At 42.1% G+C, this 25,953-nt stretch overlaps 1 protein-coding gene across 12 annotated transcripts; it reads right to left on the minus strand.

Annotated features, from left to right (window-relative positions):
* Positions 1–923: 923 nt before the first annotated feature.
* Positions 924–25,390, minus strand: LOC112248388 (RNA-binding protein Musashi homolog 1). 12 transcript variants are annotated; one of them, XM_024417359.2, is made up of 15 exons: positions 25,231–25,390; positions 24,850–24,890; positions 23,915–23,996; positions 23,663–23,747; positions 18,232–18,273; positions 17,433–17,525; positions 11,891–11,939; positions 11,116–11,198; positions 10,893–11,010; positions 9,912–9,992; positions 9,121–9,177; positions 5,163–5,219; positions 3,799–3,932; positions 3,098–3,143; positions 924–2,931 (listed from the first exon to the last, which is right to left on the minus strand). In XM_024417359.2, exons 1-14 carry the CDS (start codon positions 25,287–25,289, stop codon positions 3,102–3,104), a joined length of 1,023 nt encoding a protein of 340 aa, XP_024273127.1. In that variant the 5' UTR covers positions 25,290–25,390; the 3' UTR covers positions 924–2,931; positions 3,098–3,101. The 12 variants fall into 12 exon arrangements, with proteins under 12 accessions (XP_024273127.1, XP_024273125.1, XP_024273123.1 ...); XM_024417357.2 differs by having other exon boundaries at positions 3,799–3,953; XM_024417355.2 differs by having other exon boundaries at positions 3,778–3,953.
* Between the last annotated feature and the right edge of the window lie 563 nt (positions 25,391–25,953).

Raw genomic sequence — 25,953 nt, forward strand, 5'->3', positions numbered from 1 at the left:
ATTTTACAATGACGGCCTACGAACAACATTGGATAGGAGTGAGACATGGGGGTGCGTTCGATCGGATTACTTATGTTAAATCGGTAACCAACTTTCAGTGTGTTGCACTGTGGGGATATAAATTGTCCGACTTGTACCTACATTATCACGTTTTAAGGTATGACCCAGGTGCAAACCGTGTTGAAGAAACAAAAGTTTATTCTTTAAACAGGGACAGGCAAACAGGTCAAGCAGGCAGGGGTCAATAATCCAGAGAGAGTGTAAGGCATCAGGTGGGTTTAGGGTCAGGTCAAGGAAGAGGTCGGTAATCTAGAGTAGAGGCAAAGGTACAGGACGGCAGGCAAGTTCAGTCAGAACTAGAAAACAGGGACTATAGCAAAGACAGGGTGCACCAGGAACCACTGGTGCCGCCAGTCAGCCAGGGGCCGCCAGTGCCCGCCAGGGGCCGCCAGTCTGTACTGTCACACCCTGACAATAGTTTGCTTTGTATGTTTCTATGTTTTGTTTGGTCAGGGTGTGTTCTGTGTGGGCATTCTATGTTACATGTCTAATTTGTCTATTTCTATGTTTGGCCTGATATGGTTCTCAATCAGAGGCAGGCGTTAGTCATTGTCTCTGATTGGGAACCATATTTAGGTAGCCTGTTTGGTGTTGGGTTTTGTGGGTGATTGTTCCTGTCTCTGTGTTTGCACCAGATAGGACTGTTTTGGGTTTTCGCGGTTCTTGTTTTGTTAGTTTGTTCATGTGTAGAGTCTTTATTAAAGAACCATGAATAGAAACCACGCTGCATTTTGGTCCGCCTCTCCTTCAACTCAAGAAAACCGTTACACCATTACTACCCCCTCCCTTCCTCCTCTCATACTGTTTCTAAACCTTTTCATCAAAACAATGTTTGGAAAGACAGTTACAACGCAAAGAATGAATGGAATGTTTTAAAATAATTTATTAGGAATTTTAAAAAGTTTTTTTTCCGACGAAAAAAAGAAAACAGGAAGAAAAATAACTGAAAGAGGGTTACAGTGTTGACAAGAACATTACCTTTCAGAGTAAACACAGAATCCAAAGGCTGCAACACCATGGCAACCAGCAGGCTTAGAAAAATATCCAAATCTACAACTTGGTGATAGAAATTGACAGTGCCTCTTTTTCTTAAACTAACCATAACATTAAAACACTTTATTTTGACCTCCCAGTGCAACAACGTAAAATTTCTGAACAAAACGATTTTGAGTTCTCTTAAAAAAGTATATTGCTTCTTTTGAGTTTCATGGCTACAGTCTGTGTCGCCCAGTAGATATGTAGTGTCTCTGTCAGTGTGGAGGGGTTGAGAAACACATACAATCTCATCATGGAGGAGCCTCAGGACCACCTCATTTAGAAATGAACAAATCCCTTCCACACACCGAAAGAGACAAGGAAGTTCAGTAACAAACCAAAATAGCAGTAATACGTTCACATAATACCACATATGTATCCATTCCCTGACAATACATTTCACACATGATGCCAATAAGTGTGACCACATATAGCCATACAATGCACACACACACACAAACGCGCACTCACACACATCAACACGATCTGCAGAAGAATTGAGTCGTAAAATCGTACCATTGTGAAACTGTTTTACGACTGTTTCTGCATCCTTGTCCTTCATTTTCCTTTACAACCATTACATATTAAAAAAAAGATCATTCTAAAACAATAAAATAAAACAGTACCAAGTAATGAGGATAGAAACAGCTAGTTTTTATCATATTAAAGGAGTATTCCAACACCTGCGTCTCCCACGTTAATGTAACATCTCAAGCTTTCTCTCTCCCAGTGCTGATAAAAGGGATTCCTGGGTGAATTCACAGTATAGGAGAAAACCCTTTCACTCTGACAGGGTCAGGCTCACAACCAAGACAACTAAATATTATGAATCAAACAAATACATCAGTAATAAACCCTCCCATAAAACTATATCATAACTTCATGTTAGTGTCATGAATGTTGTCCAGTGGAAAGAGAATGATAAAACTGACTTGACAAAAACACAGTTTGTGTCTGACAATACCTGTGATGATGACTGACCTCCCGTATCTATTATACTATGATATGGAGCAGTCTGGATTTCCAGTCTGGGTTTCCAATGAAACTATAAAACCATCTGCTGAAAACAAATACCATCGTACCATTTCCCCTGCCCTCCCAACACCCTTCAATTTTTTGCAGAATCCAAAATACAGTTATATTTACAATATTTTACAAAAACAGACATCACACAGTTCAATCTGACTGGAAATAGACTCAAGACTATCAATTTTGTTACTTTGATCATTATTAGTATAACAAATGCTTGTTCAAAACCTACCAAGATAAACATTTTCAACATTGTAATACGTTTTTAAAAATTTAATTCATTAATCAGACATTTTCTGTTAAAATTTAGTATGAACTAAAAGACAAATATACACTTATTCAATAGAAATTATTGTTCCAGTCCTTCACATATTTCGTACCTGGAGATCACTCTTTCCCTCTCCGCCTCTCAATAAAACACCTTCTGACAAAAAAAATCCCAAAAACTAAACAAAGAATCAAGACATATGAGATTACATTACAATTTTCACAAAACATTTAAGCGAAATAAAACAAAAGAAAACAGTTGCTATAATTATCTGTATGTCTTTCTAATACAAGCAGAAACATTTTAAAGGTTGTTGTTCCTTTCTGCTAACTACAGTAACATGTTAGACAGGAGGTGATGTTAAGACAGAACACAGGAAGTCTGAAGAAGAGAGATCCTCAGCGGGAGGAGGGGCGGGGACATCAGGGGTCAAGGGTCAGGGTCCAAACTGCAGGGTCACACAGCCAGAGAGGAGTAACCATAGAGAGTCGGATCAGCTCAAAGCAGTTTCAACTCCTTCCATCTCTCAGATCACAGACCTGCGGAGGAATGGAGACAATGTTTATTTTATTTTCATGTTTCTATTAGACAACATATCTATACATTTGTTACAATAAATGTACAGAAAGTTAGAGTGATTCATTTGAATGGAACATGACACTTCTGAGTATGTGATGCTGTGGGTGGGTGTAGTAGCAGACTCACTCTCTCAGTGATAGCCGTTAGTGAAAGCCGTAGCAATCAGAGGGCCCTATAGGGAGCAGTCAGACACACAGGAGTGATTAGAGGGCGTGCGCAGTCATCACAACACAACCACCAACAACACCAATATCACACTCAACAATACAATAATACAACCCTCACCAAATCTGCCAGACAAGTCTGTCAAAATAGACAGTATAGATAGAATCTCATTACACGAGAGCAACATTACTTGTTCATTTGACCTTTAAAAAAAAAAAAAATCAGTCACACAATGACAAACAGTTGCTCATACAGTCATAACTATGGGGTTTTGTACTGTGCATTTATAAAGTGTATTCTTGACATAGCTCATTCTAATATTTCTACTACTGTACATTGTATTTTAGTTACACTGTTTATACACCGGATATGTATTTACAGTGCAGTCAGAAAGTATTCAGACCCCTTGACCTTTTCCACATTTTGTTACGTTACAGCCTTATTCTAAAAATTATGAAATTGTTTTTTTCATCTATTTCAAACAATAATTTTTTGATTTGACTTGATATTGCACTCAATCTATAAACACATGCCAAGATCAACATCTTAGAAGCACTGCTATGAGGCATAGATATTCTTCCTATGACAAACTGAACAGATAGTTTGCATTACCAAAAATGAATAGGGTCTAAAATACCTACGTGATAAGGGCTGTGTCTTACCCCCAGACTATGGCCAAACCCAGTGCTTGGGGAGGGGCTTGCAGCGCTGAGGTAGCTGCTGACAGCAGACTCCTGATTGGCTGCTGCATACAAGTCTGCCATTGGCCCAGGGCTGCTGGTTCCCAGGAACCCTCCTGAACGAGAGGGGGTGGAGCCTAATATATCAAATACAGATGCAAATAAGTGGACAGTCACAGAAGAAATACTGTACAACAACCAGACAATTTCTCCATTCAGTCATACCCTGGCAGAGATACAGATGACAGAGGTTTTCAGTCTTTCAACCCCTCATACCAGTGGAGGTTCCTCAGAGGAGGAAGGGGAGGACCATCCTCAGTGAATTTCAGAAAAATTGTGAAACATTAAAAAAAGGATTCCTTTTTTGATTAAACTGTACTAAATATATTCACATCACCAAATAATTAATTAAAGCACACTGTTTTACAAAGTAGGTCTACAGTAGAATCAACAGCCCTCTGTAGGGTAGCACCATGGTGTAGCCGGAAGACAGCTAGCTTCCGTCCTCCTCTTGGTACATTGACTTCAATACAAAATCGCATGGTTCTCACCCACTTCCATAGACTTACACAGTAATTTCCGGAGGACGTCCTCCAACCTATCAGAGCTCTCGCAGCATGAACTGACGTGTAATCCACTCAATCAAATGATCAGAGAATGAATCTAGAACATTTTAGCGGCCCCCTTCGTGACAGCGAAGAGGGGGACAAAAAGTTTTAAAGTTAATTTCGTTCAATTCTGCACATTTTGCTATGGGACTTAGAGAAAATGTTGCCATTTTAAAGCAAGTTTGCTGCAATTCTACACATTTTGCCAGGGGGTGGAGGCAAATGTGTACCATTTTTAATATGATAACTGATGATCAAAGGGCCCCATACCGGTCAGTAATCGACCATGCTTACTAAAAGTTTAGATAGCTGGCCCCTAGACTAACTTACCAATCAAAAACATTTTAGTTGACATGATCTAATTGAGTGAAAAAATTGCACCTTGTGTATTCTATTATTCTAACTCTCAACAGTAAGTTATAGTTTTTAATTGGTCTGCATGCCGCCAGTTGCCCACCCCTGAGCTTGATGTGCGAGACAGTATTGAACGTGTCACTGTCTGTCACCTTGATTACTCAAATTTGTCTCTTGACCTGTGCACCTACATTGTAAATGTTTATTCGTAGGCTATGTTGTAGCAACCTCATGATGGGTATAGGGAGAATCTGAGTATCACGTAGTGGCCTAAACCTATCACTGTTACATTGAACTGGGTGAATGGAATATGAATGACAGTCATCCAATATGCTGTAATAGAAGAAAAATCGTCGTCCCTCATCTTAAACAGCACCGACATACCTCTAGCTACTGCTGCTGCCGCTGCTGCCATTGGTCCGTATGCCGACAGAGGAATGGCTGACAGGGAAGAGGAGGTACAACAGGTTACACATCCAGCTCAGTCTACAAAAACATACATGACCTCTCTAGACAAGTCAGTCAGAAAATTACTTTTACCATTATCATCGACATCATGTCAAAACTCTAACATATGGAGCTACATAGTGATGCAGATTCTACACTACCGTTCAAAAGTTTGGGGTCACTTAGAAATGTCCTTGTTTTGAAAGAAAAGCTCATTTTTGTCAATTAAAATAACATCAAATTGATCAGAAATACAGTGTAGACTTTGTTAATGTTGTAAATGACTATTGTAGCTGGAAACGGCAGATTTTTTTTATGGAATATCTACACAGGTGTACAGAGGCCCATTATCAGCAATCATCACTCCTGTGTTCCAATCGCAAGTTGTGTTAGCTAATCCAAGTTTATCATTTTAAAAGGCTAATTGATCATTAGAAAACCCTTTTGCAATTATGTTAGCACAGCTGAAAACGGTTGTTCTGATTAAAGAAGCAATAAAACTGGCCTTCTTCAGACTAGTTGAGTATCTGGAGCATCAAATCAAATCAAAATCTAATTTTATTAGACACATGCGCCGAATACATCAGGTGTAAACCTTACAGTGAAATGCTTACTTACGAGTCCCTAACCGACAGTGCAGTTTCAAAAATTACAGATAAGAATAAGAGATAAAAGTAACAAGTAATTAAAAAGCAGCAGTAAAAATAACAATATATACAGGGGGTGCCAGTACAGAGTCAATGTGCGGGGGCACCTTATTAGTTGAGGTACTATGTACATGTAGGTAGAGTTAATTAAAGTAACTATGCATAGATGACAACAGAGAGTGGCATTGGTGTGGAGAGGGGAGGGGCAATGCGAATAGTCTGGGTGGCCATTTGACTAGATGTTCAAGAGTCTTATGGCTTGGGGGTAGAAGCTGTTAAGAAGCCTCTTGGACCTAGACTTGGCGCTCCGGTACCACTTGCAGTGTGGTAGCAGAGAGAACAGTCTATGACTAGGGTGGCTGGAGTCTTTGACAATTGTTAGGGCTTTCCTCTGACACAGCCTGGTATAGAGGTCCTGGATGGCAGGAAGCTTGGCCCCAGTAATGTACTGGGCTGTTCGCACTAGCCTCTGTAGTGCCTTGCAGTCGGAGGCCAGCAGTTGCCATACCAGGCAGTGATGCAACCAGTCAGGATGCTCTCGATGGCACAGCTGTAGAACTTTGAGGATCTGAGGATCCATGCCAAATCTGCATCAGCATTTGTGAGTTTCGATTACAGGCTCAAAATGGCCAGAAACAAAGAACTTTCTTCTGAAACTCATCAGTTTATTCTTGTTCTGAGAAATTAAGACAATTCCATGAGAGAAATGGCCAAGAAACTGAAGATCTGCGTGCCGATTAAGGGGACGAAGACACGGGGACGAAGACCAAACAAACACGTACACAAAAACAGAGTTGAAACCCAATGATTGCCCCATGATTTTCCCATTATGTCAAGCAAAGAGGCACTGAGTTTGAAGGTAGGCCTTGAAATTTATCCACAGGTCCACCTCCAATTGACTCAAATTATGTCAATTAGCCTATCAGAAGCTTCTAAAGCCATGACATCATTTTCTGGAATTTTCCAAGCTGTTTAAAAGCACAGTCACCTTGGTGTATGTAAACTTCTGACCCACTGGAATTGTGATACAGTGCATTATAAGTTAAATAATCTGTCTGTAAACAATTGTTGTAAAAATGACTTGTGTCATGCATAAAGTAGATGTCCTTACCAACTTGCCAAAACTATCAACAAGAAATTTGTGGAGTGGTTGAAAAACGAGTTTTAATGACTCCAACCTAAGTGTATGTAAACTTCTGACTTCAACTGCATATACAAATACTAATCAGTGGGAATAGGGGACAGGTGTGCGTGATGAAAGTTCCGGAGGGATCCGTGACAGTACCCCCCAGACGCGCTGCACAAGCAGCGCAACGACACCGGCCTCGAGGACGATCACAGGAACGCAGTGCGGGTCGAACAGGACCGGATGCAGCTGCTGAAGTAGCGTCGTCGTCGGACGGGCCAGTTGCCAAAGTTGCGGTGGCGTCAGACGGACCAGTAGTAGTGGCGTTGGACGGTCCGGTTGTGGCGGCGTCGGATGGGCCAGTTGTAGCTGCTGAAGTTGCATCGTCGGACAGACCCGTTGTGGCGACGTCAGGTGACCCAGTTGCAGCTGCTGAAGTTGCGGCGGCTCCAGACGGACCAGTCGCAGCGTTGTCGGACAGGCCATTCCCGCTGTCTCCCTCATTGGTCAATTATTCTGTCACGTCGGCATAGAGATTCGGGAGACAGGCGCAGGAATGCGTAATAGTTTTTTTTATTCAGTCCAAATTACAGCGTGTCGTGTAAAGGCATGGGGACGAAGATCAAACAAACACATATACAAAACGCAGGGTTGAAACCCAAACAAAAGAGTGAGGAATACCTCGACTAAATAACACACGCGCACAATGATTAACCCATGGGACCAGACGCGTAATCATTTGCGCAATCCACAAGGGCATGAAAGTCCAAAACACACAGCACAGGTACTTGCACGCACCAACGGACATTGTAACAATAACTGACAGCACCATGGTGAACAAAGGGCACATATATACAAATACAATCAGTGGGAATAGGGGCCAGGTGTGCACAATGAACGTTCCAGAGGGATCCGTGACAAACGGTGTGTACTACTCCCTTCACAGAACAGCGCAAACTGTCTCTAACCAGAATAGAAAGAGGAGTGGGAGGTCTCGGTGCACAACTGAGCAAGAGGACAAGTACATTAGAGTGTCTAGTTTGAGCAACAGATGCCTCACAAGTCTTCAACTGGCAGCTTCATTAAATAGTACCCGCAAAACACCAGTCTCAACGTCAATATTGAAGAGGCGACTCCGGGATGCTGGCCTTCTAGGCAGAGTTGTAAAGAAAAAAACATATCTCAGACTGGCCAATAAAAATAAAAGATTAAGATGGGCAAAAGAACACAGACACTGGACAGAGGAACTCTGCCTAGAAGGCCAGCATCGCCTCTTAACTGTTGACGTTGAGACTGGTATTTTGCGGGTACTATTTAATGAAGCTGCCAGTTAAGGACTTGTGAGGCATCTGTTTGTTTCTGGCCATTTTGAGCCTGTAATCGAACCCACAAATGCTGATACTCCAGATACTCAACTAGTCTTAAGAAGGCCAGTTTTATTGCTTCTTTAATCAGAACAACAGTTTTCAGCTGTGCTAACATAATTGCAAAAGGGTTTTCTAATGATCAATTAGCCTTTTAAAATGATAAACTTGGATTAGGGGCGGCAGGGTAGCCTAGTGGTTAGAGCGTTGGACTAGTAACCGGAAGGTTGCAAGTTCAAACCCGGGGGCTGACAAGGTCTGTCGTTCTGCCCCTGAACAGGCCAGAACGACAGACCTTGTCAGGCCATCATTGAAAATAAGAATTTGTTCTTAACTGACTTGCCTGGTTAAATAAAGGTAAAAAAATAAATAAAAATTAGCTAACACAACTTGCCATTGGAACATAGGAGTGATGGTTGCTGATAATGGACCTATGTAGATATTCCATAAAGAAATCTGCTGTTTCCAGCTACAACAGTCATTAATTGAATCTCTATTCTGATGAATTTGATGTTATTTTATTGACACATTTTTTTTTGCTTTTCTTTCAAAAACAAGGACATTTCTAAGTGACCCCAAACTTTTGAACGGTAGTGTATATTAACAAAAACACTGATGAGTGCAAGCCCACGACTCTGTAGTGTGTAATTACTGCGTAATTACTGGTGTCACTGTGTAATAACTAGTTTGCAGCACAGTAAAGGGGTGTGTAGCAGACTGACAGCAAGCTGCTTGTAAAGGCCAGAGGAGGGACTGACCTGTGAGCTCAGGGGGGTGGGATGATGTCAGAAGGGGGGTCCTCTCTAAATGGAATTCTAGAACAAAAACATCAGAGTGCTGTTGAAACACACCACCAGTGAGGCAAGGGACACACTTATCTGTACACACACACACAGACACACACAGACACACACAGACACACACACACACACACACACACACACACACACACACACACACACACACACACACACACACACACACACACACACACCTGCAGGGAACACACAACTAGGGTGACAACAGGGGAACACAACACTGAGCTGGAGAGATGGAGTAAGAGGAAGAAATGAAAGAAGAGAGGGAATGGGAAGTGGCAGATTGACGTAGCCGAAGAATTCATTCGCCTAACTGGTCATACAAGCCTAATACATTAGGATGGATTAAGAATATACTGGCCCTCACAAACACACCCACTCTCTCTCTCTCTCTCTTACTAACACATACAATCACACACAAAGCATGCAAAGCATATGTAATTCCACTCCCTGATATTTACAAGCAGCCAATGACACACACAGAGTGCTTTATGAGCTTCCATGGAGGCATGTGTGTGTATTGGTTAAAGAGTTTGTCTGTATTTTGTGGGAGCTATATACAGTATGACAAGTCTAAACACACACCAACTGCAAATGAATAAATCCTAAGAATTACACAACCATTGTCAAATGATTGGACTCCTCTACGGATCAGTGATGGTCCAGGGAACGGGTAAAATGGCCATGATTGACTCAAGGGAGTATGAATAGGTGGAGGAGTAGCTTCTTACCAGGGAATTGATAGGTATATCCAGGGGTGATGCCAGTGTAACTTCGACTAGCATATGTAGCTGCCTGGAACCCTGGGTAACCTATGGTGAAAGGACAGTCATGGGTCTGTGTTTGAGTGAAACAGTGCTGCCCCCTGCCTGTGAAAGAGGATACTGTCAATGTAACAACAGGTTCATAGAAACAATGCAGTCAATGACATTCTCTAGTCTAGATCAGCCAATAGGATATTTGTGTATGTATGCTCAGCCCACAGTTGATCTAACTTAACAACTGTACCCTTGACTATAATTCCCCTTGTCCTGCCAATGTCATTGTGAATATTGCAGTTCTCAGACTGAACAGTAGATGATGGTGGTGTCATATAACCCCAAATGGCAAAATGACATAATGATTTCCTTACCCTGTAAGCAGTCTAAGGATAAGGTATAACAGCAATCCATGCATTGGTGAAAATTGCTAATATCGGTACCATAACTTCAATGGGATTTTTGCCACAAATGCTAAAACATTAGCATTTGGAAACAGTGCCAGGGAAACTAAGCCAAAGCATGGATTGCTGTCATACCTTGTCCATTGACTGCTTACAGGGTAAGGAAACCAATGTATCATTTGGGATTTAATAAATAGCAATATTACACACATACAAGCACTACTTTACCCTAAGACCATAGATTGCATAAATTCCAGGGTACAACGTTAAACTCATTTGGTAGTACATGTTTTAATAGACTTTTCAGTTGGCAGGCTCAAGTATGAAATGATCTTATTATGGGGAGATGATCCTATAAAGAGTATGACATCTGTCCCCTAGCGGTTGTACTTTCTGTGGTAAATGATCTCCACATGATGTAAAATATGATATTACGAGAAGATTCTTTACAGTGTTTCAAAATCATTTGACGATATGGAGTAACAAGATATAAGGGGCCACATCATTATCGTTGGCATTACTGTCGTCCTCATCATCACTATGAGCTTACCCAGCATGCCGATACCCAGCATGAAAGCGTCCATGCCATAGGGCATCACCCGAGAGCGCCCCCTGGCCGAGCCCATGGGTGACATCACTTCCTTGGGCTGAGCCTTCTTACACTCCACCTGTCAGAAACACAAGAGGGGGAAAAAACAGTCAACAACTGTACCTCTCACAATTACATTGTGTATTGAATTACGAAGGATTGATTTACGCCCTTCTTAGCTCACCATTTTGTTATTTATCTCATGGAAGTGGATCTCACACACTTTATCTACCACGTCCTCATTCTCAAACGTGACAAAGCCAAATCCTGGAGTAGACAAAATACAAATCATGTATGTGAGGAGGTTCAACTCGTGAAGCATTGTGCACGACACAATGGATTAAAGCTCTTGTTCCCATTACTGAACATCTCAGACCCAAGTTTGGGTAAATCCCTTCTACTGTCTCTAGGGGGTTAGAGTGTGGGGCTAATGCACTGCTGCTAACCCCCTCCTGTATTAGGTCCTGTAATAACTGCTTAGAATGTTGGCACCCTCCCCCCTCTGGGGTGCTGTTCCTGGCTCATCCCCTCCTCCTTCCCATCCCTCCTGGCTAGGCCAGCGAGCCTCCCCTCCTCCTTCCTATCCCTCCTGGCTAGGCCAGCGAGCCTCCCCTCCTCCCTCAGCCCAGTAAAGCTGGTGGGCTGTCATAATCGATCAGGCCCAGGGTGGGGAGGAGGAGCTTAAGGAGGCTTTAACCTGATCCCGATTAACGGACTAATTAGCCTAGCCTCGTTCCTCTCCTCATGCTCAGTTCTTCCTGCTCAGCCTATAGTGTTTTTTTCCCTACTAGCATTGACTTTGCTGATAGTTGCTTTCTGGAGAAAAGTTTAACTTACTCCGATTGTGATACGTGGTTGTCTAACGTAGCTACCTTAAGATGAATGCAATAACTATAAAAGTGTCTGCTAAATTACCAAAATGTTTAAAAAAAATTGAGGATACAGAGATGGAGTCTCACCTCTGTGTCTGTTGGTGGTCTTGTCAAACATGAGCATGGCATCATCAACCTAGACGAGAAAAACACACAGTTGTACACACATCACCTCAAACAACGCACGCTCGCACCATATTGTCTGACCTCATCCCTTCTCAAGTTCTGCAGGGAGGCTCAGCAACAGATGGATAGAAAGGGCAGAATGAGGAGGAGGGGGGTTACAAAGGAGGAGAGGGAAGGATAATAAGAAAAAAAACCTGAAAAAATCTTGAGGGGACATTTGTGGTGCATGGGCACAAGATGGTCGCTAGGAAAGGCTTCATTCAGGCCAGAATTAGAAACCCTTCACCGTTAGATTTCCTGCCTCTGAACTGCATTGTCGCAATCTCTTTGAAAAAGAAGACATAATCCATCCTTGTTCCCCCTACTTTCGAAAGTTTGCCCTTCCCATGGCAATTGTGCAAGAAGTTCTCCTAAAGAGCTTTATCGGGCAACAAGCACTATTTGTGAAGAGAGAGAGAGAATGTGTGAGAGAGAGAGAGACAGAGGGTGAGAGAGAGAAACAGAGAGAGTGGTAAGGGGGTACAATAAGTAAAGTAAAAATGTGGGCAAGTATAGAATTGATGACAAGAAGAGGGATTGGGGAGAGAATACGGGTATAGACCATAGTGAGGTAGAGATGAGTGTGTGTGAGAGAGTGAGAGGAAGAGAGAGTGAGAGAGAAGATACAGTGTCGTGAGATAAAGGTGGAGACTGAAAGTATGGGACAAAATAGGGAGGGAGGAGAACAGAGAGAGACAAAGAATGTGAGCAAGAGAACAAAGAGGTGTGGAGTCTTTGTCTGTTGGCAGAGCCAGCCATAACTCCTCCTCTCCTTGTGCCCTTTCTCTCTCCCTCTCTGTCCCCCCTTCAAAGTGAAGAGGCCCAGGTATATCCTTCAACTGAACACAGACTAACACCTTTCAATACAAAATCGAATTAAAAAAAGCATGAAATATCACACACCTATTATAATTCAAATAAACTCCAAAATTCAAATAAACTCCTAAATGAATCTGAGTTTTCCACATAAAATGTGTTTCAGTTTGTAATAAAGCCATTGACAGGGTGTACATGGTTCCACCTAACTTTTTGCCAGAACCATTGACAGGCCTATACGGTTCCACCCAGAACTGGTACATTGTGTTAGTGTCAGTGAGTGTGTGTGTGTGTTCGTGATTGGGGATATCATTGGGCAGCTTGCACGCAGAAAGGTCAAGGGTGAGGGAGGAGTGCCTCCAGCCAGTGTGAAAGAAGACCTGTTGGTCTTAGCCCTCTCAAATCACTGACTCCTTCCACTCTGACATTTCCCTATCACCCCTCCTGTCTCCCTAACCAGGACTGCCTCTTTCTAGGCCAAGCCCCATGACACAGCAATGAAACACCACAGACAACGTCACTCCACGGTTTACACCACCAAACTGTACTGAATTAGAAGCTGAATTATATGCTGAAATCTAAAACTCGCAAAAAGGCAGAACTGACACGTAAGATATGTTATTCACATGTGCTATAGAGTCATCAACAGAGATGAACCACAAGCACCCAGTGCAATTAAAAGTTAAAACAGCAATAATGTCCCCACTTAACAAAATCAATAACTGTCCTTTAAATCTAGATATTTAAAACACGGGACCTTTTAATGGCGCACTGGACAATATTACCCTCTTCCACCGCTCATCCTCCCTGTCATTCTCTCCCCATCTCTCTCTCCACCCCCTTGTCCAGAGCAGGACAGAATACAAAAGGTCCAGTGAGGCAGTATAATCAGGAACTTCCATGGATGGCTGGAGCCTACATTTCTCAATCCATCCATCTCTCTCATTCCATTCATGCTGTTTTATGATTGGGAGTGAAGCATTTCATGTGTCACATGCAGTATTGTATATGATAGATACAGGAAGTACCATTTAAACTATCAAGACTTTGAATGTAATATTACATAATCAAACTCTGCCCTGACTGACTAGACTAGACTGGCTAGTGGCTGACTAAACTACATAAATGAGCTTTGCCTCAGCCTATTACTGGGGTTGAAAGCTAATCTAGTTAGCATCCAGGCTCATTGGGTTATCTGATTTCCTATTGAATTGCACCGTACCTACTTCTGTAGGTTACCTGCGGCCACTATTTTAGGTTTTGCCTGTTTAAAATAAGTACAGTGTCAACAAAAAGTAAGAATATTTTGAAGATTCAACAGAGGAGTAAAAGTGCTCCTCCTTATAAATACTAAACTCCTGTACAAACTAACAAAATATTTGCCTAGCTTTGTTCAAATACCTAATAGTCCCACCTCTTTGGCCTAGTTCCTCTCTCTCTCTCTCTCTCTCTCTCTCTCTCTCTCTCTCTTCATTTATTCTCTCCAGTCTACATTTCAAGACCCTTAGAAACTATGGTGGGAAGAGTAAAAACAGTACACTACGGATATTCAAATAATTATCTATGAACTGATGACAGACTGGAAGTGAAAAGTATGTTGGTTTGGGTCTGTTTTGACCGTTGGTCAACGAGTGTTATTGTTACACAACTCCTGGGTTGACACACCCCCCCACCCTCAACACAAAACCCCTTGCCCGCTGAATTACTTGGGGACAATGGGCAAGCCGGGTCACCACGGTAATGGGCCAGGAGGGGGTTGGGGTAGAAGCAGCTGTTACATCAGATTAATTCAGATTCTGATAATCCCTCCCCACCATTGCCACACACACTCACTCCAAAACTTTTTTCTCCCTATTTTCCCTAACTTAGCCTAGTGCTCCATACCTCCCTAAGCCTGTCCACTCTGGTTCTACTCTCTCTATCCCTCTTCTCCTCCACCCCTCCCACAAGTAACTCTCCTTCCTTCCAAGGCAACTCTTCTATTCCACTTCATTTTTACACTTTCCTCAGCAATCAGTTTCATCTAAACAACAAAGATGTGAGACGTGTTGAGGAAAACACTGCCATGGAGGAGGATACAACATCACACTCATCTCCACTCCCTCCTCCCCTCAACAACACAGTCTAAGAAACAGATCCACCAGCCCTCCAGTGTCCGGTCTGGAGCTCTGTTGGTCGGCTACTGTGTAGCAACCTAGCCGTGCCAAAAGCCGGACAGGAAAGCCTATGTAAATTACGATCGGCATAAATCCCCAAGGTGAATTATTTAAAAGTTCGCTACAAATCAATATATTTAATTAAATAGTGATCCAGTCCGACTACTACATTTGTCGTCACACAGGACCACTTGCTGACACAGACCAATCACGGGTCGGCAGGCTACGAGAAGGCTGCCGGTTCACCTTCTCAGGCAGGATGAAAATGACTACATCGACCATGATCCTTTGCTAGCTACGGCCACTTTCACAATGACATGTAAAGATTTTTTGGTGCCATTCAGCCCCATTCAGCAATAAGGCGCCCTTCAAATTCAAATATTACCGGCTTCATGCGCCATCAGGAGTTTTCCATAGGAATACGTGAATGACGTCAGCACTATTACTATCTACTGGTTTTAATGGCTATGAGATTCAGAGACGTTTACTAGGACAGGGGTTCCCAAACTTTTTCACTCAGGCCCCCATTCCAGCATTGGGAACATCCCACACCACCCCTGCATGTGCACCCGCCACATCTATTTCTATAGGCACTATTCATAACACAAACTGTTGTCGGCAGAGAGAACATTTTGCAGGTTTAAAGCTTTTTTCCTGCAATTCTACACATTTTTGTCATGGGTGCAGAGATATTGTGCAGTTTTAAAGTACATTTTCTTACAATTCTATACATTTTGCCATGTCTAATGTGTATTCATGTGATATTTAAGTGACTCAAACATTACAACCAAATCTTTAGGCTAAAAAAACCTAGCTAAAAAACATGAGCTGACATGGGCTAGTTGATCTGGACTTTTCTGACAAGTTATAAATAGCTCTTTAAGGTATAGAATGACTGACATGACTGTACTAGGGCTGGGAATTGCCAGGGACATCACGCTATAAAATTGTCACAGTCCTCAGGTGCAGATACAATATGTATCGCAATTCTACAGGGCATTTGGAAACTATTCAGACCACTTCACTTTTTCCATATTGTGTTATGTTACAGCCTTATTCTAAACATGGAATAAATATTTATTTACTCATTAATCTATACACAATACCCCATAATGACAACGCCAAAACAGGTTTTATGAATTTGTATTAAAAATAAAAAACAGAAATACCTTATTTACATAAATATTCAGACCCTTTGCTATGAGACTCAAATTTGAGCTCAGGTGCATCCTGTTTCCATTGATCATCCTTGAGATGTTTCTACAACTTGATTGGAGTCCACCTGTGGTAAATTCAATTCATTGGACATGATTTGGAAAGGCACACACCTGTCTATATAAGGTCCTACAGTTGACAGTGCAAGTCAGAGCAAAAACCAAGCCATGAGGTCGAAGGAATTGTCTGTTTAGCCCCGAGACAGGATTGTGTCAAGGCACAGATCTGGGGAAGGGTACCCAAACATTTCTGCAGCATTGAAGGTCCCCAAGAACACAGTGGCCTCCATCATTCTTAAATGGAAGAAGTTTAGAACCATCAAGACTCTTCCTAGAGCTGGCCGTCTGGCCGAACTGAGCAATCTGGGGAGAAGGGCCTTGGTCAGGGAGGTGACGAAGAACCTGATGGTCACTCTGACAGAACTCCAGAGTTCCTCTGTGGCAATGGGAGAACCTTCCAGAAGGACAACCATCTCTGCAGCACTCTACCAATCAGGCCTTTATGGTAGAGTGCCCAGAAGGAAGCCAATCCTCAGTAATAGGCTCATGAAAGCCCGCTTGGAGTTTGCCAAAAGGCACCTAAAGGACTCTGACCATGAGAAACAAGATTCTCTGATCTGATGAAGCCAAGATTGAACTCTTTGGACTGAATACCAACCTGAACCTGATCGGACATCTCTGGAAAGACCTGAAAATAGCTGTGCAGCGACGCTCCCAATCCAACCTGACAGAGCTTGAGAGGATCTGCAGAGAAGAATGGGAGAAACTCCCCTAATACCGGTGTGCCAAGCTTGTAGCGTCATATCCAAGAAGACTCAAATCTGTAATCGTTGCTAAACGTGCTTCAACAAAGTACTGAGTAAAGGGTCTGAATACTTATGTAAATGTAATATTTCATATTTTTTGTTTTATTTTAAAAAAACAATTTTTGCTTTGTCATTTTGGGGTATTGTGTGTAGATTGATGAGGAGGTAAAAAACAACAATTTAATCAATTTTAGAATAAAACTGTAATGTAACAAAATGTGGAAAAAGTCAAGGGATCTGAATACTTTCCGAATGCACTGTATATGTATCACAGCTTATAACGATAAAAAATAATTACATGTTGGCACACCATTTAAAAAGAAGCTTGAGGCCAAGCTATAGGAGGAGAAATACCGAAGTGTTGGTGCCGGTACAACCGACTAGCGCTAGTTAACGTTAACTACCTAGCTAGCTAAATAAAACATTTTAAAAAGTCACATTCAATAGCAATACTAGCTCACATGCTGCTTACCTTTCCGAACTGGTCGAAATACGCCTTAACATCCTCGATGGTCGTGTTCACGGACAGACCTCCAACAAAAATCTTCTTGGTCCGAGTCACTAGCTGCAAGGAGAAATGGGTCAGTTTATTAATGGATGGAGAATGAATTCATGAATGAGTAACTGTGATAAAACCAAGGGTTAAGATCAACCATTAATGGTGGCTGTCGTTGGGTAGCCTGGTATTGTCCATCATATGTTTGTGTTATCATCTCTCATGTGTTTCGTCTAAATTCTAAAATAATTCAGGTGTCAATGGCAAAACCACCAGCAGGCATGTTTCCAATCTCCCCTAAAGCTCCTAAAAGATCGCTTTGCATGACAAATAAAGGAATCAGATGAAATAGCTCTGTCCATGTATAACCACAAAATGGTCATAGACTTTATGTTGATCTTTATGCCATCCTGACCAACAGTACAGTACATTATTAACATACTATTGCACTACTTATGTAGAAAATGACTTCTGCTACCACAATCAGCATTAATGCCGGTGAACTTGCCGTTTACACTTTAGGCTCTTGAGAATATACCATGTACATTATTGTGCTGTATAAGGTGTTAACAAAAGCCACTTGATCACATAAGAGTGTACGGAGCACAGTGATGTCACAGGAGCAGTCATGTTCATCTCATTACAGGGCATTAGCCCAGATAGAATGTGAAGAGCTAAACACAGCAAGCACAGGCTAACCTGCTCCCTCCCAGCAATGTCATTCACACTGGACTGATTAAGCCCTGACAAATAATGACTAGACTGGCTCACTCACCTTGGGCTGGGCTCTACGCGGGAACGCAACTTTCGGATCAATCTAGAGGAGGGAGTTAAGAGGAGAAAGGCCTGTTTACACACACAGCTCACTACAGATCAACTAGCCCATGCAATCAGGTGGATCTGTGTGAACCAAGTCCATGGTTATGGTCTCTTTGATGCTGCTCCTTGCCTCATCCTGTAAGGGTTCCTTAGCATGGGTGTTTGGGTTATAATGCTACACCAGTACATAGGTCATTATGAGACCTAGAGGAATAAGACAAGTAGAGGATAGATAGAGGGGTAATTGTTTCCACAAGGTGGGGCATAGAAGGTGAAACAAATGTTGAGTATAAAATGTGCTTTCTCTTTGAAGAAATGTTCTCTTTTCAGCATTGTTGGAAAAGGACCCACGAGTAACCATTTCACTGTTAGTCTACACCTGTTGTTTCCGAAGCATGTGACAAATAAAATGTTTTGAATTAAAAGAATCTGCTGGTAGATTTGGAACTAATTCTCATTTTAACTTCATTCTAACAATAACCCAATTGGCCTACACCGTGCACTGGCCAGAGCTGGTCTCAGATGTACTGAACACGCATCCAACCTCAGAAGTGCTGGTCTATTGGTGTGCTTGTGCAGGTAGAATGTGTGGGAATGTTGGAGTGACAGAGGCACAGAGGTGCCTCTCCTCTCTGGCCCGCCTGCCCTCCAAAGCCCTCTCCTCCTCTCGTCACCAACATGTGACATGTGATCTCCTGGAATCTCACACAGGCACTACAATCACAAACACATCTCACCTCCGCAAAAAAAGGACAGAGAAAGAGACAGACACAGTGAGCTAAAGAAAGGGAGAAACAGCACAGAACAAGAGGAAGACAAGGAGGGAGAATGGGCGGATGCAAACAGAGGAGAGAGCCATCAACCTCACACACTGACAGCACATCAGCCTCATTTTGTTTGTGTTTGTTTGTTTTTGCCTCCCTCTCCCACTAAGACAATATGATGATCTTGTGCGCTATTTAAAAATCAACTGTGTTTTCATCACTCAGTTCTTCCACTGTGTTGACCTCTGCTCTAAAAGCATCAGTATACGTGAGAGCTAAGCTATCACTTACAGTGCAGAGACTGAAATATTGGACATTTTATGATGATGATAATAATAATACTAAATAAATATAATAACAATGAAACTACATAAACTGTCAGTAACACAAAAGCCAAACCCATTTGAATTCATACATTTACAATATAGTAATTTACTCAGATTGGATAAAGAGTAACTACACCATGCCAAACAGATGCAACTATAGAGACTATAGTACAGCAATTGGAGACCTCTAGCTATAGTATTAGTCTATACTGATCTAACAGAACTAAAGAATGACTAGACTACTCCACGCTGTACTGTTGTTATGCTACGAGACAGTAAGACAGTACAGTGCTAAGAGCACTATATTAGTCCGTAACCATGACGGGGACGAGCAAGAACTACAGTAAACAGCTAGAGCCTCTATGGTAAACCACATGTGTATACCAGAGTAAAGTACAGTGTTTAGTCTACATGTGTAGTGTAGACATCACGGCAGGTTCTATAGAGCAGTGTGAGAAGGCTAGGCTAGACTGGACGAAGTATCGGATGCAGAGTCTACTGTTTAGTTCTATGGTCTCTAGACTACTCTGATAGTCACCTCCGGTCACCAACCCTCCTGATGTCCAACACTCCTGTGCACATTCAAAAACAAACAAACAGACAAAATCAACATAGAGCAACCAACACACATCCATGGGGGGAAATATGGACATTAGACAGGTGAGGTAACTTTTTAAGAAAAGTATTTTTTTTTAAACAAAATTAATGTCCCGAATAAACAATTGATTTTTAGAAAAAATGAAATGCCCCCTTTCTTCTATATTTATGACAAAATAACAGACATAATCATGCAAATTGAATAAAAAAATCTAATGATCACATATTTATTAGATGGTAACAGTTCCAGGATGCTAAACGTGGCAGAGGCGTTGGTGTTGGAGAGACAGGCCAGGCCGTAACCCAGGCTCACCCCCATCGTCCACAGAGCTGAGTCTAAGAACAAGGCAAGGGGGTTTATCAAATCAGAACAATCCCTTTGATCAGTTACTGTCCAACCATAGGCAACAGTTGGTGAGGTGCACGACCCAGCCTTAGTTAGCAACACACACAAACTCAGGGGTCAAACACACTGTCAAGTCAAATATATGTGACTCAGAAGTACAACCCAAGCATTTTTCCTTCAATCCTATTAGCTGCTTTGTAGATCCATACTAATCACAGATGGGGTGATCCCTCCTGCCACCTTCCCTCCCTTCCTCCTCCTCATCTTCTTCCTTCTGGGTCAGCTTGTAAGTCTCTTCACATTAGGGTGAACTGAAACATCGTATTCTATAATCAATAGAATTATTGATTTTAGGATGTCTCAAACTGCTTTGATCTAACCTGGACGATTTTGAGGACAGGTGAATATGTTCCTTGTCTTAGGACTGAGCACCTGCCTTGTGGGTGCATAGCAGGTGAGGTACTGCACCAATGTCCATATTCAGGACTGGGTCCGACAGACACAGTTCTCCATGTTTAGACAGAATATGTTCTACAAGCTGCAGGGGTCTTGAACACTCTGTAACTTGAAGCACTTGAAATGTAACTCCTGTTTTTATCATCAATATACTGTATATCTGCCTATTGAAGTATCATTGTGCTAAAGCTATGCTGGAGAAATGTAGGATGACATAATATCTTGTAAAACTAATTTTCCCACAAACACTATTCTAAACCTTTAACGTCCAATGTCACTCAGATAGGGCCATCTCTATCAAAATCCCATAGCAGCCAACCAGCCTATCCCGCTCCGTCAACTTGTGTCAACTAGGACCCAAGAACATTTAGTTGTAGACACCATGGGGAGCTAGTATAATCTTACAACAACATAATATAATAATTCTGCATAGATTGGTAGATGGGCTACTCAAGTCACTAGCAGACAGTGTGCTAGCAGCTACAAATAAAAGTCCATTAATTCCTCTCCAACTCTGAGAATAGTTGCCCTCTACTCTCCCGTCTGAGTAAACCTCTCTCCATTCTTGTCCTGGAGCAGTTCAGTCTGTCAGAGCATGGCACATTCTTTCTGTTGCCACTGGAGAACTCTCTAACAGGATAACCGGCCTGTGGCTGAGAGAGAGGAGAGGGGGCAGGGTATTCTCTCTAAACTAAAGCCTACTCTACTCACCATCCCACCCCTGCCGCTGGTCACTGAGCCTTCTCCTTGCCAGAAACACACACTCTAAAGATGCCACAGAGCACCATCCATGCAGAGCACAGTCCCACCCAGTTACCAACCACACTCAGCCAAGCTCCCTCCAGCTGACATCACATTGATCTAACCTATTATTGCTCTAGGGTTTTGCTATGAGCTTAAACTGTTGGCTAGTTTGGTATTGAAGAAATTCTCATTTTCAAATATGTTGGTTTTGTGTCCATTTTCTTTGGAGGGAAGTATCATGGAGACAAAAAAGCCATGGCGACTAACCATTAAAACCCCCATTCTAAGTTATCATCATGCCAAATCAGACTGCTGCAGTAACTTTTGATTTGGTCAGACTTTGGTATATTGTTTATACACAAACCACTTTCCATACTTCTGTACAGAATGCTTGTGCAAAACTACTGTGCCACTTTGAAACTGTCCCGTTCCCATCCCATGAAGTGCTCCACCCTAACTATGACCCCTTTTAATCCTTCATTCCTTCCTGAGTGGTGTCCTCTTAAGTGTCTACAAATCTTCCTTGTGTGTATCTGTAGATATGTTGAGATGGTGTCCCGCTCCAAACACAAAATGGGAGAAAGAGCCTCAACACACTTCAATACACTGATCTACCCCCAGCCATCACTGATCTACCCCCAGCCATCACTGATCTACCCACAGCCATCACTGATCTACCCCCAGCCATCACTGATCTACCCCCAGCCATCACTGATCTACCCCCAGCCATCACTGATCTACCCCCAGCCATCACTGATCTACCCCCAGCCATCACTGATCTACCCACAGCCATCACTGATCTACCCCCAGCCATCACTGATCTACCCCCAGCCATCACTGATCTACCCCCAGCCATCACTGATCTACCCACAGCCATCACTGATCTACCCCAGCCATCACTGATCTACCCCCAGCCATCACTGATCTACCCCCAGCCATCACTGATCTACCCACAGCCATCACTGATCTACCCACAGCCATCACTGATCTGCCCCCAGCCATCACTGATCTACCCACAGCCATCACTGATCTACCCACAGCCATCACTGATCTACCCACAGCCATCACTGATCTACCCACAGCCGCCACCACTCCCACCCTGTAAGGGGGAACTCAGCCGTCCCTATGGCGACCAACAGGCAGCATTGTTCCCAGACCAGCCCACATTCATTACTGACAAAGACACACACACACACAACAGAGTTTACAAACACAAGTTACACGCATTCCCTCACGCACATGTACAAGTAGAAACAGGTCATGTCTGAAACAATGGGGCAATCTTTGATTTGGCTAATGAGGTTCTGAAATGTCTTTTAGTTTTCCCACAAGTGATCATAATGCCATTCCATATGGTAGTGGTTGTTCTGACACTCCCTATGGAATAGCACCTATATGATGTTAGGAAAATCACTATCTTGCCCCAACTACATCAACATCTGCAGCTTACTGGTTTCAGGGTGCAGAGGCACAAATTCATTCATAATTGGTTCACATAAGACATATTTGCAAAGTGAAACACAAAACAGCATGCGGAATGTTTGATGATGAGTTTGCTATGAAGCAGAGACTGTGCTATTGAGCACAACCCTGTCTGGGTCCCCCAGTTACCATGGAAATTGACACTGAGTAACACTTTCTTGACTGTTTCACTGTGGGAGGGTGAGGGGAGAGAGAGCACATTCTGTAGCCCAGTCTATTCCTGAGCTTTCCTCCATGGTTCAACATGTACATTTTAGATCCCATTACACTTCACGTGTGAAGAACACTTGCAAATCACAATGGGAACAGCATTCCAAAGTATTTTACTAGTAGCCTCCTTTATTAGTCCAATTTAAATTAAAGTTAGTAATGGCAACTTCTTTAATAGTGCCATATAAAGGCAATAGTGTAGGCCTATCTATATTTACTTCATTTTTTATTTATATTCAACTTATTTCCTAGAGATGATGCAAGAACTTTTAAAAAGTAGAACAAGTAGTGTATGTCTAAAAGACTATTCAAAGTGACCAAACTGCTACAGCCATTTGCAATAATGTTTCAGTTAGTTCTTGAGAGTGGAAACATGTCTTGTAGTATTGGGTGAAATGGAAGTGATAAGACTATAAGAGTATGCTCGTCTACATGAACACTGTTAGTGATTTAATAACTCACTGTTTTTGAATCCAACTCATGCCTGGTTACTGCCGAAACTGAATCCACACCGGCCTGGTCAACAAAAGTGACAAATCCAAAACCCCTTCAAAAAAAGATCAGAATATACAATCATTAAACACAAAGAATCGACACAGATATTAATCTGAATGTGAATGAACTAGACCTATATCATTACTAGCAGTTGAACTGTTGTGTTGTGACCGAGCGGGCTTTTCTAATAGGGCGCTGCACCGCCGACGCCTCCCTCACCTCGAGCGCTTAGTAACTGGATCCCGCATCACCATGCACTCTTTCACCTCGCCATACTTGCAAAAGTACTCTTTCAATCCCTCTGAAATAAAGAATAGTAAGAAATTGTGCGCCAAAAAAAATGTATGTCCGTAGCATAAGCCCACAGCAGGTGGTGTGTGACATATAGCCTACTACGGCAGAATTGTAGCCACCATTGTTAAACTTTCTGATGGTCGCAGTCTGTGATTGTCTTCAGACATCAACAATGCTACTGTCCAGTGTTCAGAAATGAGAACGTAAAATAAGGGATGTTTAAAGTTGACAATGACAGCCTATACAGAACATGCTCCCTTAAAGTTGCATCAACCTACTTACCGCATAAAGAGTCAATTATGATCCAATGACAGAATCTGGACAAAAGTCATCCCCCAAGAGATGCTAGAAAAGCTCTCTTACTACGTTATAAGTGTGCAATTATTGTCTTGAACAGTCTTGAAGAATTATTGTTCAAGACTTATTGGAATTATTGTCTTGAACCTGTTGCCAAGGTTTATCGATCAGAACTTTTGTAAACTCCTTTTCCAAAATGCCACACATTTTTCACGGATTTATAGCCTAAGGCCAGTTGTAGTTTTTTCTAATTACTTTAGAATTGGTTTATTTTCAACTTGGCATTCTTTATTGTATCCCCCTGTAGGCTTCTGATCTGTGTTGCGCTTTGATTTCATCATTGGACCACAGATTTGATTTATATAGACGGCAAGCGAGAGTAGTAGCCTACAAGTAGCACAACTCATTCATCACTTTTAGAAATCTTGAATCAAAACAATGATTTTTACAGATTCTTATTTCCAACTCTCACTTTGTATTTTAAACAGCTTCATGACTGAGAATTGTATAAGATAATAAACGGCTTAAAGTTTGATAAAGTTTTGAGGCGATAATAAGCTTACCTTGTGTCGTCTGCCAGCTGAGACCGCCTATGAACATTTTGCTAAAAAAAAAAGAACACATGCAAGTGTAAATGTAACATGTAAGCTTTGATGTTAGGTAACGAGGACAGTTAAATTATTTAGAAATGTCGACCCGTTATATAAGTTATTATAAGTTATAACACCGTTATTAAAACCAAAATATATTTTCTCTGTCCACAAAAATACTATGAATGAGCGGTCTCTCAGAAGATGAGCACTGCTACCAACAACACAAAAAGTGCGAGCATGCTCTCCTTCATCGCAATACTCCAATAGGAAGTTTCTTTCAACTCATGGGCTTGTCTTGAAGGTGTATCCGATCTCAGCACTAGGTAGAGCCGACGGGGAAGGTAAGTTTACCATGGATCGTGAGGGGAGTCCGTGGATGACAGGCTGCTCTGGCTCCTTTCCATCTCCATTCCGTGCCCGTGTGTTCAGACTGTACCGTATGGAAAAACAGGCAGAGTGGAGTGATGGGGCAGGGGTTTGGCCAAGGGTTTTAAGGGGGGAACGGGCTGTTGCAGAGAGAAGGGAGGAGTATATCGGGCTCAAGGAGAGCTGGTAGACTCCTCCTCTCCCTGTGCGGGCTAGTTCCCCTCATCCGCGTCAGCGGTGCACGGCTCTATCCTATACATTATTTCGAAATTACGCACGCTTATTTTACGCATGCTTATAAATACAACAATTTCTTAAAATGTGTAAAAGATACAAATAGATATATCAATAAAGGTATTCTAATTTGGATAAATGATAATATTGTATGAAATAATTGGAATTATAATTTTTGTTCAAATCAAATCAAAGTTTATTTGTCACGTGCGTCGAATTCAACAGGTGTAGTAGACCTTACAGTGAAATGCTTACTTGCAGGCTCTAACCAATAGTGCGAAATAAAAGGTGTGTGTGTGTGTGTGTGTGTAGGTAAGTAAAGAAATAAAACAACAGTAAAAATACATTTGAAAATAAGAGTAGCAAGGCTGTATACAGACATGGTTAGTCAGGCTTATTGAGGTAGTATGTGCATGTAGATATGGTTAAAGTGACTATGCATATATGATAAACAGAGAGTAGCAGCAGCGTAAA

Source organism: Oncorhynchus tshawytscha, linkage group LG04, assembly GCF_018296145.1.
Source record: "Oncorhynchus tshawytscha isolate Ot180627B linkage group LG04, Otsh_v2.0, whole genome shotgun sequence".
NCBI lineage: Eukaryota > Metazoa > Chordata > Actinopteri > Salmoniformes > Salmonidae > Oncorhynchus > Oncorhynchus tshawytscha.